Source organism: Melozone crissalis, unplaced genomic scaffold, assembly GCF_028551555.1.
Source record: "Melozone crissalis strain CALT ecotype California unplaced genomic scaffold, PUWL_Pcris_2 ptg000036l_1, whole genome shotgun sequence".
Taxonomy (NCBI): Eukaryota; Metazoa; Chordata; class Aves; order Passeriformes; family Passerellidae; genus Melozone; species Melozone crissalis.
In genome coordinates, this window is record NW_026535814.1 from 10,624,946 (window position 1) to 10,639,762 (window position 14,817).

General features: G+C 38.1%; 1 protein-coding gene across 1 annotated transcript in view; it reads left to right on the forward strand.

Annotated features, from left to right (window-relative positions):
• The first annotated feature begins 1,780 nt into the window (after positions 1–1,780).
• The window catches only part of CPLANE1 (ciliogenesis and planar polarity effector complex subunit 1), a 65,928-nt gene continuing 52,891 nt past the window's right edge, over positions 1,781–14,817 (forward strand). Inside the window, exons 1-12 of the mRNA XM_054283435.1 lie at positions 1,781–1,897; positions 2,047–2,198; positions 2,991–3,126; positions 3,311–3,430; positions 4,221–4,447; positions 4,793–4,899; positions 6,446–6,602; positions 7,354–7,457; positions 7,617–7,799; positions 9,160–9,409; positions 10,531–10,683; positions 11,933–12,690. Coding sequence (XP_054139410.1) covers positions 2,118–2,198; positions 2,991–3,126; positions 3,311–3,430; positions 4,221–4,447; positions 4,793–4,899; positions 6,446–6,602; positions 7,354–7,457; positions 7,617–7,799; positions 9,160–9,409; positions 10,531–10,683; positions 11,933–12,690 — 2,276 coding nt within the window. The 5' untranslated portion in view covers positions 1,781–1,897; positions 2,047–2,117. The remainder of the gene's footprint in view (positions 1,898–2,046; positions 2,199–2,990; positions 3,127–3,310; positions 3,431–4,220; positions 4,448–4,792; positions 4,900–6,445; positions 6,603–7,353; positions 7,458–7,616; positions 7,800–9,159; positions 9,410–10,530; positions 10,684–11,932; positions 12,691–14,817) is intronic.

Consider the following 14,817-nt stretch of genomic DNA (forward strand, 5'->3'; position numbering starts at 1 on the left):
CTGACATAACTGTTTAATAATTGAAAAAAAGGTAAAGCAATAATAACAAAAGGGAGGTAACAGAAAGAGAGGAATAAAACCAAGAAACACAGACATCATGCAGTTGCTCATCATGAATTGACTGGTGCCCAGCCTGTCCCTGAGTAGTGACAGGTTCCTCCCACCCAACTGCCTCAGGTTATATACTGAGCATGATGTTCCACAGTGTGGAAAATCCCCTTGGCCAGTTCACGTCCACCCTCCTGTCTGTTCCCTCCTGTCTTTTGTGAACCTGCTGGGTGGCAGAGCACAGGACACTGAAAACTCCTTTATATAAAGTAAGTACCTATGGTGTAACAGCTGAAGCATCAGTGTGTTATCAACATTGTTCTGCTAAATCAAAAACATAGCACTGTATCAGATACTTGGAAGAAAGTTACCTTTATCTCAGCTGAAACCAGGACAACCTGAATTCCAGTAATTCCTGAATTGTATAGAGAATGCCGATCTCTTATAGCTATGTCTCCTGCTGTTACTCATGCCCCTCATCCCCAAATACTGATGGTGATGCAAATTGTCCCCCACAGCCACTGCTGTGTGCTCTATTCCCTGTGGGCTGTTGCCTGAAGCAATCCATGGTGTCTGGTTTTCCCCACTGAGGGAGTTGTGTTGATCATCAAGTCTCAATAGTCAGTTTTCTTGACATATAAGAGTTCACAGAAGCCTAAAATTATCTGAGTTTGAAGGGATGTTAGAGATTAAATAGCTCAACCCCTCTGCCATATGCAGGGATACCTTCAACTAGACCAGGCTGTTCAGAGCCTTGTCCAACCTGGCCTTCAGTGTTAGCAGGGATGGGGCATTGTCATTCCCTCTAGGTGACCTGTGCCAGTGCCCTCCCTACTCTCAAAGAATTTCTAACATCTAATGTAAATCTTGTCTCTTTTAATTTAAATCTCTTCCTCTTTGTCCCACACACCCTTGCAAAAAGTCCCATTTTCCTCTATTTTATAAGCCCCCGTTCGGTACTGATTTGCCTCAATGAGGTTTCCACAGAAGTTTCTCCAGACTAAACAAGCCCAGCTCTCTAAGCCTGTCTTCATAGGAGAGGTGTTCTGGCTTTTGATATCGCTACGCTCCTTTGGACCCTTTCCAACTGGTCCAATGTCCTTCCCGTGCTGGGGTCCCCCGAGCTGACGCAGCGTCCCAGGTGGGGTCCCACCAGAGCAAAGAGGCCGAATCCCCTCCGTCACCCTTCTGACCACGCTGCTTTGAATACAGCCCAGGATGCCGGCGGCTTTCTGGGCGGCGAGCGAGCCTCCCAGCGGCCTCGCCAAGCCGGCATGTTGAGAGATGCGGGGGCCCCCCGAGCCGAATGCTGAGCCCGCCCGGGCCTCACGGGCAGGGCCGCCCGGAGCGCCGGCACCGTCCCGCCGGGAGCCGCGGGGCGGGCGGGGCTGCGGCTGCGCTCTGAGCCGGCCCGGCCCGGAAGCTGCGGCAGCGCGGGGCGGCGGGCCCGGCGGCGGGCCCGGCCCCCTCAGCAGCCGGGCTCTGGCGAGCCAGCGGCGGTCCAGGCACGCAGCTCCTCCCGCCGCTCTGCCCTGGGGAAGGAGCCCGCCCCGGGGGCCGCCCTGAGCCGGGCACAGGCGGCGCGGTTGCCGGGGGTGGCGCCCGGTGGCGGCGGGGGAAGCCTGTGCCGCCCCTCGGTCTCCGCGCCAGGCCGGCGCCCCTGCCCTGCGGTTCCCGATCTGCCGCCGGGCGAGGCCGCAGAACGTTTTCCACGTCTTGTGCAATTGTGGAGTTCTTAACGATGTACTTGCGGCTTCTCTCTCTCAACTCTTTCTGAGCGAGCGTGACCCGCTCCGCTGAGCAGCGCATCGCCCGTGAGCTGCCCGAGGAAGATAGTTTGGAAGTACGGGTTAGCATCAGTTCTCTTTGTGTTTAGCAGGAAGCTGCTAGAGATGGTCAAGACTTTCCGTGTGAATTCCTCTCCTCTGCACCTATTCCCAGATAACAAAACCTTCTTCTTTTTTTTTTTTTTTTCTTTTTTTTTTTTTCTTTCTTCAGTTTCTCTAGAAATGTGTGGAAAAACCACTATTTGCTTTTCTGTATAATGGTTACCTAGAGGCTTAGTTGGAATGGAGATTAAGGTAGATGTGCTCGTTTCTACGTGTATCAAGCAAAGAAAACCATGGCCCCGCATATCATGGGTTGGACAGGTAAGTGTAAAAAACTCTTTAATTGTGTAATACTTTGCACTTCCACTTTGCTTAGGAGGGTTTAAAAACAACCTCAGGAAGTATTATAAGTAATCTTAGGAGTTATAAAATAAATTACTTTTATCTTACTGATCTGAGTCTGGAGATTTAAAATTTCTCTGGGAAACTTTGCAGAGCCTTTTTTTTCCCTACCCCAAAGACTCAGAAGAGCTTAGATGAGATTGGTGTTTTGATGGTTATAGTTTTTCATAACGTTTTTTACAATATATTGTGGGAAATGTGAATGATTCTTTTTCCTCATTTAATCCTGCATCTCTTGAAAGACACACTTCTTAGACTTCTTTCATAAAATCAAACTAAATCTTTTTGTTCTATGATTTGAATTTAAGTAGGTAGCAATTTAATGCTGATTTTCTTTTCGATTGAAGTCACTGGCAATTATCTCACTAAATTAAACAGTACAGGACAAGATAGCTATAGCTAATGTACAATTTTTGCAATTTTAGCAGGTAGTTTAGCAGAGGTACTTTGAATGACTTTTTAATAGTGACTGTAAGATGAGTTTGGTGTTTTGAAACATGTGAATCAAATTCATCATCACTGTAGGTCCATGCTGGATATAATATACTGTAAAGCAAATATGCCAAAGAGTGAGATTAGTATGACAATTGCTGCCTTATTGTACTTTTTAAAATTATTTTTTCCCTAATATTTTTTCTCTGCATGATTCTGTACGTCTGTGTAGAAAACAGAATTTTGAAAAATTAAATGCTTTTTTTATTCTTTCAATAGGAAAAAGAGGCTGTTTTTCTTCTAGATGGTAAACATATAAATGAAATTAACTTGTCGTCAGGGAAGACAAAGAAGAAAATCCCTTCGCTGCAGTCGTTGTTGAAAAATGTGGTTGTCTTAACAACATCAGGAAATGGTTAAGTATAACATCTTACGTACAATAAGCTCAGGTTATTTTATTTATATTTGTAACAGTGTGAAAAGGCAGATATCTAAAGGATCTACCAGTTCACTTAAAACTGTGGCTAAGATGGAAGAGAAGTAATTTTAAGTAACTTCACAGTAATATCCTTCAAAACTTCTCTCCCCCATGAACACAGCTGCTTGGTTGGCAGGAATACTTACAACAGGAGAGCTCTTTCTTTGGAATAAAGATCAGGACTGCTTGAAAATTGTACCAGCAATCGAAGAGTCCAAAAAAGTAGTAGCAGGAGCACAAGGTAGGTTTTTTTCAATTAATCCTGTGAAAAAATGGAATAAAGGGAAAGTTATTTTCCTTTCTTTAAAAGTTATTAAATGAGCAAAACTGTATTCTTACATTGTTTTGCATTTGTATAATTTGTTTGCTAGCTAAACTTTGGCAAATGTCATTTGAGTGATACAAGTTTTTAATTTAGTAATCTCTTGTAGATAGTTAATTTTCAGATAATGTAAGTGTATTTTTTAATGGTTAATTTTTTACTGTAAAACATTCCTGACTAGGTTATCAGTTAGGGCAGATGTACATTTGATGTAAACAGTATATGGATAATTTGAAGCTGGTTCTCTGGGTGGGCTTTTATGGCAGATGCTAGCTGGAAAGAATAAAAATAGACACGCATTTGCAAACTTAAGTTTTCAAATATTTTCTTGTATTGGATAGCATCACTGGTACCAGCTTCTAAAGTTAAGTCTTGCACAAGAAATTCTGTCATTTCAGGGAAGATCAGTAGTGTACCTAAGAGCTAAATGTAATCCATAATAGAGCACTTAGGCTGTCCCATGGTTGAGTGTTGTGGGAAAGATAATTCATAGGATGCATAGAGATGAACATCCATCTGACTTTACTGCTGCCCAAGCCTGCTATCAGTCGTGAAGCTGGAAATTACAGATACTTAACAGGACAGCTTGGATTTCTAGTTATAGATGAGAAGAGAAATTTACCTTCTCTATTCTTTTTGATTCTATGTCTAACAAAGGAACAGAAACTATCCTGGCACATTGTTGTGTTTTGTTTTTTTTTTCCTCCAGAGTGTTTAATGAGATTGTACTTGTATGTATCTGGAGATGGCAGAAAGGTACTGTTAACTACTCCTACAGCATGTACCTTTTTGTGGGAGAGTACAGAGCATGAAAATACAGCCTTTGGTAAAAACTCTCCTGGGTGTTGGACACAAGTTTTAACTGATGAATCAGTCATATTGCCTTCTACTGAGGAAAAAGAAATTGGAGTGGATGCTGCATTCATACAAAATGAGGTAAAAAATAAACCCCAAGGCAATAATTTTATTTCTTAATTAAATTAGAGCCACAAAAGCTGCAGTGAATTTTGAAAGCAATGTCTGCCTCTTTGGCATTTTGCATAGTCTTAATATTTCAGTTCATGTTGTATTTGATGACAATGTAAGAACAGCCATACTGGATCAGATCAGAGTTTCTGGCCCACTTACATTCTTGCTAGCCTTTACATTTCTGAATGACAACATTGTGTTATTTAATCGGACTTGTAATAGCTATTGATCTAAATATGTAGATAATTAAAGAGAAATTTGTGTATGACAAGCCTTTTGGGGATGTTTTGATGGTGTTCTCTTTTTTTACAGGTGCTAGGTGATTGCTGTTTGTGTTCTTTTGTATTTTACTCTGGCGAGTGTTTGGTGCTCACATTTTTGATTCTTCGATGGCATGAAAATACCTTTAAAAATGTTAGGTAAGTTCAAAGCTATCTGAAGTTACAGCAGCATCAGGAATATTTAATTAGTTTTTTAGAGCTGGGATTCAGAGATGCAACTGAACACATTGACATGGATGTTCCATTAACCTATGGTTATAAGCACCTATTTATGTTTATGTATGGATGTTTCTCTCCTGTCCTTTACATGTCCCTTGTAAAATGTATTTAATACAACAGCATTTATTTACATATTTCATACTTCATTATTATCTCACATCTAGATAACACTGGGAATATTTGTCATTCTATGTGGGTAGTTATGTATGCCTGTTGACACATGAGTTTCAGTTTCATTGTTTTTTGCATGATGATGATAGAATGTATTTTTCTTGTTTCTTCTTGTATTGCTTACATGTATTTTTATTTTCCTTTATTTCTTGTACTGTACAGCCATGAATGCCTTGACTACCTCTTCCTCTTCATTATGTGGATTTATTGGTTTTCTGTTGACCTTTTCATTTCTTTTGCTTGATGTGAAAGTGTGTGTGTGCATTTCTTTACCTGGATTTTTGGGGCCAAGTATTGAAATAGTTGTACTGATACAACCACTTAAAAATGCTGTTGAGTAATAATCCGGAGCACATGTATAGTCCATTCCTCTTCCTGGGTGCGCATATGCCCATGAGTTTAAATGGATATGCCCTCTGGCATATGTTTAAATGGATATGCAGGTGTTGTTTTAATAACTTGCCAAAATTTTGCCCTGCACATGATATAGTACAATTGCTTTTGTTATATGAAGTCCTTTTGATACTTAGTAATGATGTTCTACTTGACCTAATCTTCAGTTTATCAGTGGCATGGTAATTCCTTTTTGATGCTGTATAAAAAATGAAACAGAGCATAATATACCCAGTGCAGAAATGAATATGTATGTATGTATGTAGCTAGCTAGCTATCGTCAGTTAGATGGAATACTTCAAGACAGATTTTGTCTTGTGTTTTCTGTCATGTTTTGAATCTTTATAGGATCACAGAATGGTTTGGATTGAAGGGGACCTGTAAAGGTCACATAGTCCAACCTCCCTGCCATGGGTAGGAACCCCTTCCACTAGATCAGGTTACTGGAAGTATAATCCAACCTATCATTGAACACTTCCAGTGATGCGTCATCCACAGATTTTTTGCTCAGAGCCACATACTGTTGATTTTCAAGTTCTGAGTATTCCTGTGGTGAATGGTGTTACAGGGTCTGGGGAAGCTGTTTCGGGCTAGAATTCAAGTGCCTCTATTATATGTCATTGATCTGCATATATTTGCATGTTCTAGACTTATAAATCCCATAAATATCCCGTTCCATAAAAATAAGTGCTCCTAGTGCTCAGACATAATTTTTGAACCTGTGTAAGTACAAAATATTTTTTCATTTGTAAGGCATTTGATGAAAAACAGATGGGTTTTTTTTTTACTAGCTCATGCTTTATATGGTTTTGTCTTGCATGGTTTTTTACTGTATAGGAATAATCCCATTCTGCAAAATGAGGTAACCACTTGGTTTTGTTATCTTTTTGTTGGTATTCAGTTCTTTGCCATACCAGATCCAGTGGGTACAGCAGATTTGTTCTCTTGTTAATTTGATTCCTCAGTGTGTGTCTGTAAAGTCAAGAGGAGCTCTGCTATGTGCATTTGCAGGAGATGGGCTTCTGCTTGCAGTAGCTGTAAATCAAACTGATCCAAAGGTATGTATGACAGTGCATCATTTAAGCTAAGAGTTCCATTTGAATGAAGTGGTAACAAGGATTTAAAAACACAGTTTTGGGATGATTTTAGCACTTACAAGGGGACCTGAAATTATATTTACATTGATATCCCTAGCTAAAAACTTTTACTACAACTCAGTTGTTTATGTGTGGTGTTCAGTTAGAAGTTGGTATGAGCTCCTGTCATTTCTAAGCTCTAATACAAAAGAAATTAATTTCAATTGCTGCATCATATCTGCAAAGATTCTTGGTGATTCTCAGTCAAGCCTCAGCCTGACATGTTTTGGACTTCATGATGTTATTCCTATTAATAACTCAGAGGTCAAATTCTAATGTACTTTTTAATGCTAACGATGACAGAGAAAATAAACCCATTTTTTTGTTGTACCCAGTTGGGATGATGCAATCCTTCAAAGCTCCAGTTGTTAATTATCAGAAAGACTAAAGAAGAGTGGTCTTATATTTAGTGTTTTAGAAAAAAGTTACATTAAAAAGAATATGGAATTACATATTAAGTATATAATAGTCCTTACTTGTATTTCAAGTGTAGAATAATGTGTAGAATTCAATAAATGTTCAAATAGTAATAAATAGTGAAACACAATGTCATTTCCATGTATAATGGTGTTACCAGTCCACCAAATATAATGCATAATTTAGTAGTAGACTTTTTTTGCAATAATGGCATTGTGATATAAACATTTATGATGTCTTTTTTTTTTCTTTCTAGGCAACTCAGGTTTTGTTTCTGAACACTTTGAATTTTGTAACTGTTTCGGGTAGCCTGAAAGGTTGTAGTAGCAAGAGTAGCATGACTCCGTCCAGGTTCATCAGGTCAGTAAATGACACTGTTTCTGCTGCTGTTGTGGGTCTTTCAGTTTTGTGTTATGGTTGGTTGGTTTATTTTACAGTTCTGTTTGTTTATTTTATATCCTAACCCTCTGATGCTGAAGTTTGACAGAGAAAAAATATTTTTTTACCTGCCCAATTTAGATCTTACTGGGTTGGCGACATGAGTTGGACTCCTGATAGCCTTTTCTTGGCTTGCATGTTAAAACGTGGATGTTTGGTTTTATTGACATGTATGGGGGAATTGCTGACCTTAATTGCTTCTGGATGCTCTGTAGAATTTGGACCAGCACAGTTTATTCCGTTTCATCCTCTAATAACATACAGGTAAAAGGGTTTGAAAAGGTTTATATGTTTCTGTATTCTGGTCTTACCTTACTTTCTATCATATTTATTATAATTTTGCATAAATGTTATCTTTCAAATTCACTCTTTTGCTTTTCATGTGTCTTTCCAATATCTGTTTCTCATTCATAGTTCTCTTCTATTCCTTATAATGCATTTGTCGTGATGAAAATTGACATTGTGACAATGTAAGTATACATAAAGTGATTTGTTTTCCTAAAATGTTTGAATTTATTAGTAACTAAATTAGCACTCTTTTTATGATAAAAGAGGAAATTAAACTTGCCAAAGTACTTAAAGTGCAAGTTGATTTTAATCCTGTGTTATTTCTCTGCTCCTTCCTTAATTTTACATATAGAATCTATGTGAGATATTGTAAATAACATATTTGCATGGACAGAAAGTAATTGGTTTTTAAAATGTTGTTTTGGCATTCTCTGGATCTAAGTTCTGGGATTATGCTGCTAGGTGCATGAGAGACTAGAAGGATCTTTGAACACACTTTAGCATAAAATGAAGGTAACACAGTCTAAATAGAGAAAACAAAATAGAGTCTAAACTTTATTTTTTTAAATCTTATTAACTTTGCATGCCTTAAACCAAATAGTGTTTGAATATAAAAGCTTGTGAAGACATTCAAAGCACTATATTACCTTCTTACCCTATCTGATTGAAAAAAACAGGTAAAATATATTAAATACATGAATTATGATGATATATTGAATATATACAGCCACTTTTTCTTTTTTTAAATAAAACAGTGTGTTATGTAGGTAATATTGGAATACCTGTATTATAGAGTTTTCTGGAACTCAGTAAGGAGGGATTTCTGTATAATAAAAACCATTTTGAAAGAGAAGACATCTGTATTTATAAAATTTTTCTATTGAATATCTGAACGGATGCTGAAATTATAGGATTCAGATTTTCAAGGGGTTCTTTTCTTTCATATATTGCTTACTTAGCCTAGCCCTTCAAATTTCATCTTCAAGCATTTGACATACAAAGTACACGCTAGATAAAAAAGTGTGATATAGAAATTTAGACTCTAATTATGAAAAAATACAGTTACTACTAATGAAATAATACATGGATACTAAAAGCTGATTTTAATTTATTTAAATTGAAAAAAATTGTGGTTGTAGTAAAATACTAACATCTTGCAAGCATAAATAGTTTTATTCAGAGTGCTCATCCTGCAAAAGGGTAGACACTTCCCTAGGATTCTGATGGGATTTATTTGGATAGTAGATTCCGTGGTATTACATGTTCTGAAATTATTCTGTTCATGATTATTACATATGATAGTTGCTTCTTAATTTTTGATGTATTTCTGTTTTAGACAGCACCACTCTTGTTGTCGAGATTCCAGCCAGTCTCTTGGTTCTTCAGATTCTGAACGTGACCTCCTGAGACAGAGATTCTCTGTTGCTTCACACCCAAGATTACCCTACCTCATTGTCTCTGATGGATACATGATAACACTGCTAAGATTTCCTAACAACTTTTCACCATCAGGATTTATGAGATCCCTTTTGCTTGATTCAGCCCAACAGCTTGAAAACGTCCGTCAGAATTTGCTGAACTTCAAGGTAGGGTTTTGAACTATTTTGTAGGTTTTTAAGTGAAAAATTTCAGGTACATGAAAAAGTGTAAATTGAAGACTTAAGTACCTTTGAATTATAAAGTTGTTTATAATTATATATAATATATATAACTATATATATTTAATTATATATAATTATATATCATTAATTATATATCATTAATGTATTTATAATTTTATCATTCAAAGGTACTTGGTCTTTGTGTTTATAACCGCATTGATCTGCAAAGCAATGAATACAGATTTCTTGAAATTTTATTCCTTCGATGTCTGGGTGATATTTCAGGAAAATGTAGAGAGGGACAGTTTGGGCTGTCACTATATTATTTTTCTGGGACTGTAAAAGAAACATGGATTTCTATATCTGTAGAGTTGATTTGGGATGTTGACAGATGTTATGCTGTTCTCATCAACTTTCAGAGTGATGCAGAAAGAGTTTGGAAATCCTCTATAACTTAGTCTCTATGGTAGTGCATACATTTGTCCACTGGGTCTTCAGTCAAGGGTGGCAATTAAAGCTTAGTTAAAGCATTTCTGTTTCATTTTCTGTTTCTTCTGAATTGAGCTAAGTCTGGGAGAAGAAAAGCCAGGTCCCTTCCTTCCCTTGAGGGAAGAGGTCCTGCAACTGTTGCTGACCATAGAAGATATAACAGATATTTAGTTAAGAATTTCTGGTTTTGCTGATAAAATGCAGCTTGTCTTCTAATTCAGTTTCTATTCTGATTTTTGGAGGAGTGAACTATCATGGTGTTCCTGCATAAGCTAGAATAGTGGGCAAGGATTTGAGGATTTAAAGAGATATGTTACTAGTAAAAATGCAGAAAAACCCTACATACAGGTAAATTTCTACGGCTTTCTTAGGCATCAAGAAAGCAGATTCTCACAGTACTAAAGCTCTCTGTGTGAGAGAATTCTGCTTCCCTAAAGCATGATCAAATGGTAGTTTGTTTCTGTGTAGCAGATGCTTGCTGACCTGTTCTCCCTGTCCATCTGGGACTTTTGAACTGAAGCTTTCTACAACAGTAACCAATTTCCTTGACTTGTTTAGAAACTGTCTGTCTTGCAAGAAACTGATAATATGTTTTCTGTTGTTGTTATTTCTTTTAGTGTAAAAGGAGATCTCGGTACTTACGATCACTGTTGTCTTTAAAGGCCATACTTTTAAAACAAGTTCAAAGTCAAAGTTCTATCTTTTCCACCATTCCGAGATTCCTGGAGGAGGACACAACAGAAATGAACGAGAAAACCATGGATTTACTGGTACTTAATAGCATTTTTCCACTTACTGTGAAATGACGTAGTTTAAGGTATTCTAAATGGTAATAACTGTGGGGATTTAAAAAAAATAACAGGCTTATTTATCTTAACTAGTGTTTTAAAATCATTCAGTATTCTCATTTTCTTTGTAGACATGAGGAATATGCTTATTTTCTCAAACTGGTACTTGATTTTTATTTTTAAACAAGTCATTCCTTTCAGCATGTGTTCCCTTTTTGAAGAATATCTGACAATATACATATACATCAGTTTGTGGTGTTTCAATACATAGAATGGTTTGTGTTGGAGGACACCTTAAGGATTATCCAGTTCCAGCCCCCTGACAGAGTCAGGAGCACCTTTCATTAGACCAGGCTGCTCAAAGCCCCTTACAACCTTGTCTTGGACATTTCATGCATAGGGCAGCCACTGTTTCTCTGGGCAACCCATTCCAGAGTCTCAGCACTTTCACAGTAAAGAATTTCTGCCTAATATCTAAGCCTGCCCTCTCTCACTTTAAAACCAGTGTCCCTTATCCTATCACTGTGTGTCCACGTCAAAAATCTCCTTGTCTCTTGTTGCCTCCTTTATGTAGTGAAAGGTGCTATAAGGTCTCCCTGGAAACAAAATACTTTAGCTTCACTTTATAATAAAATGTAACATTAGCTGTTAGAGGTACTGCGGCTGTAGACTATTTTAATAACAATCTTATTCTTAATAAATACGATACTTATCTTTATCCTGCATTTTAGAGGATTCTTTAATCAGTTCCAAAACTGTTTTGTCTTTTGGAAGAGTTGCCCTGTGATCATAGTTACTGAACAGCCTTTCCCAACTTCATTTCATGCTTTTGAGTTGTGGTTTGTTCTTTGAAGCTTTTGAGCTTTTCTTGAATGACTTTTGTATCTTACAGGAATCTGGCAAAATCTGTGTCTTGTACTTTAGGTTTAATGAAGCATGAAGTTTCACTTTCTGGTATAAAATCTGCTGCTGGACTGGCAGTATAATTTTGTTGTTAGGTAATTTTATTTGTCTGCCCAGCTGTTTTGCAAATAATACTTAATTTGAGATTGAGATGAAACTGCAGTTTATTAAATGTACTAGCATTTAAGCAAGGTAATTAAGCATAAAAACTTCATTTAAGAGACTGACTAAATGCTGATTCTTTGCAATCTATATGTGCTCTCTCTCTCTCTGTCTCTCTCTCAGTAAACTTGAATTAAGCTGTTGATTTTTCGCTTGTCTAATTTAGGACCTTGAAGAAGAATCAGACCATGAAAAGCAGTTTTACAGTACCACTTCCAGCTTCTATAACCAAAGAATCTATTCATCTGTTGGTAAAGCTGATGAAGGCTGCTTAGAATTTGCATCGATGTTTGATACCATCCATGCAGAAGATGATATTGAAGAGAAAGATAAATCATCATTGGAACTATATTCCATTCAGAAAAACCTCCTTGGTGCATGGCAGATAGGGATTTCAAAAAATATGGAAGAGAAGGATGCATTGCTGAATTATACAGTGAACTGCATTATCCATTTTTTCAGCATTGTTCAGTTTGTGAAATGTACTTTGCTAAACCAGGATACATCTTTAAACAAGTCTGTGAAGAGTACTCAATGGATGCATTTTGTCCTGAAATATTTTCAGCAGTGTTTGACTGTCTTGTACTGGCATTCAAGAGCCAGTGTGACTGGGCATGTGGCAAAGCTGACATTAGAAACTTTAAAACTGATGTTTATACAGCAACAAGATCAATTGTTCTCAAAAAACCTTCTGGCATGCTTCTGTCTTTTGAAAATGGTTTCTCACATCCTAAGCAGAGTATGTGTACTACAGTATGAGAATTTTTTTGCCTCTCCTGATGGCAATACTCTTGTGGAACTTGACTCTCTCACAGTGCCTGTTTTCTTAGTTCTTGATGACAATACTACTCAGCAGTTCAGCTCACTGAAATCTCTGCTTAGAGAATGTCCTCAAGTAAACCATGATGCAAAAACAGAAAAAAGGTATGAATAAGCTTTGCATGGGGAAAAAAATGTAAATTAAAACCAGGTGATCAGGCCCAGCCATCACAGGTTTATGAAAGGCAGATCCTGTGTGACCACCCTGGTCTTCTGTGACAGGTGATCTGCTTGATGGATGGGAGAAGGGCTGTGGATATTGTCTACCTGGACTTTAGTAAATCCTTTGACATAGGCTCCCACAACTTTCTCCTGGAGAAATTGGCTGCTCATGGCTTGGATAAAAGCACTCTTTGCTGTGTTGAAATGAATTAATGGCTGATGGCTGGGCCTAGGAAGTGGCGATGAATGGAGTTACATCCAGCTGCAGCCAGTTGCTGTGGTATTCCCAAAGGCTCAGTATTGGGGCCAGCCCTGATTAATATCTTTATCAATAATCAGAGTGAGGGGATCAAGAGCACCTTCAGTCAGTTCACAAATAACACTCAGTTGGGTGGGAGTGTTGATCTGCTGGAGGGCAGAAAGGCTCTGCAGGAGGATCTGGACTGGCTGCATTAACAGTCTGAAGCCAGTGGTGTGAGGTTCAAGTACCAGGTCCTGCCCTTGGGTCACAGCAGCCTTGTGCCGTACCACAGGCTGGGGTAGAGTAGCTGGAAAGCTGCCCAGCAGAAAAGGACCTGGGGATGGATGTATGTTGACAGCAGCTGCACGTGAGCCAGTGTATGCCCAGATGGCCAAAGAGGCCAATGGAATCCTGGCAGCAGGACCAGAGAAGTGATAGTTGTTCTGTACCTGGCATTGGTGAGGCAGCGCACCAAGTCCAGCCCCAGGCCCTGCAGTATCTGAAAGGGTTGTCAAGCATTGGACCAGGCTGCCTGGGGAACTGGGCTGAGTCTCCATTCCGGTACGTATTTAAAAGATGTGTAGCTGTAGGGACATGGTTTAAAAGTGGGATAGGCAGTGTTAATGGTTGGAGACAATGATCCTAAGGGTGTTTTTGAGCCTAAGTGGTTCTGTATGATGGAACAAAATTGTATGAGTTAAATTATAATGAAATATCCATTTGATTTTTTTGCTGCCTTTTACTCCATGGAAGGGCATAATAAACAAAGCATGCAGATTAAGGCTCAGACCTATATTTGAATATAGTTTGGTTATGGTGACTAAACTATAACTGCAAACCAGTTTGGAGATAACTGATGAGTTGACAGCTGACACTAGGCCTTGGCAGTGCAGCATCAATCCAGATATTAAAATTTAGATGCTTTAACTGTCTCTTGTGTGTTTAACTCTTTCCTAGTTGCAAACTATATGGAGCAAGAGTCTGCTCATATGCAGTATGTCAGTGATGTCAATTTAGTCAGCAAACTTTATATTCATTATGGATGTGGTGTCTCAGAGCAATAAGAAAAACCCATTTGTAGAAACTAATTTACTTAAACTGTCAGAGCTATTTCTTCCCCCACATAAACTTGACTGAAGTGTGCTGTCCAACTTTAGGGAAAGTATACTGTTGTCCCTGGAGTATTTCTATTCTGCAAAACTCCAGTGAATCAAAAGAGTGCTGTTCACATGAGCAGGCTTCTGCTTTCCAGAGATTTAGAACTTAAGTAGTCATGTAATTCACAAATTAATTCCTACTACAGTAAAAGGTATTTCTTCAATAATCCTTAAATATAGTACTATGTTCACTGCAAATCTCTTATGCAAGTTTCAGTTGTCTCAGAGAAGATAATCCATATTTTTGATTAATTGTGCTCCATGTGCTGAGCACCGTGCATTTGACTCTGTTAATTATGGACCCAGTTCAAGATACAGATGTGTTGCAGTTTATGCAAGCTTTTTCAAGTCTGTAGCAATGTGTATTTGCTCGTATTGTTAAACTTACTACATATCTGAGCTGGTACATCTAATAGGACTGTGCTAGGCAACAGGGACTAATATATATTCTGCATATAAACCATATTCTGCAATCTTGTTTTCTTTTTGCTTTTTTGTGTTATGCTTTAATTGTTTTTTAATCAGTCTTGTTTAAAAAGATACTCATACCTGTTCTGAGGTTTCTCTGTCTGAGATTATTTCATTTCCCCATTGTTTACCTAGCAAGGGGACTAATTTTGGGGGTGTTAAGTTCTTAAGGTAGATTGCTGTGCTTAAGAAAATTCAGGAGAA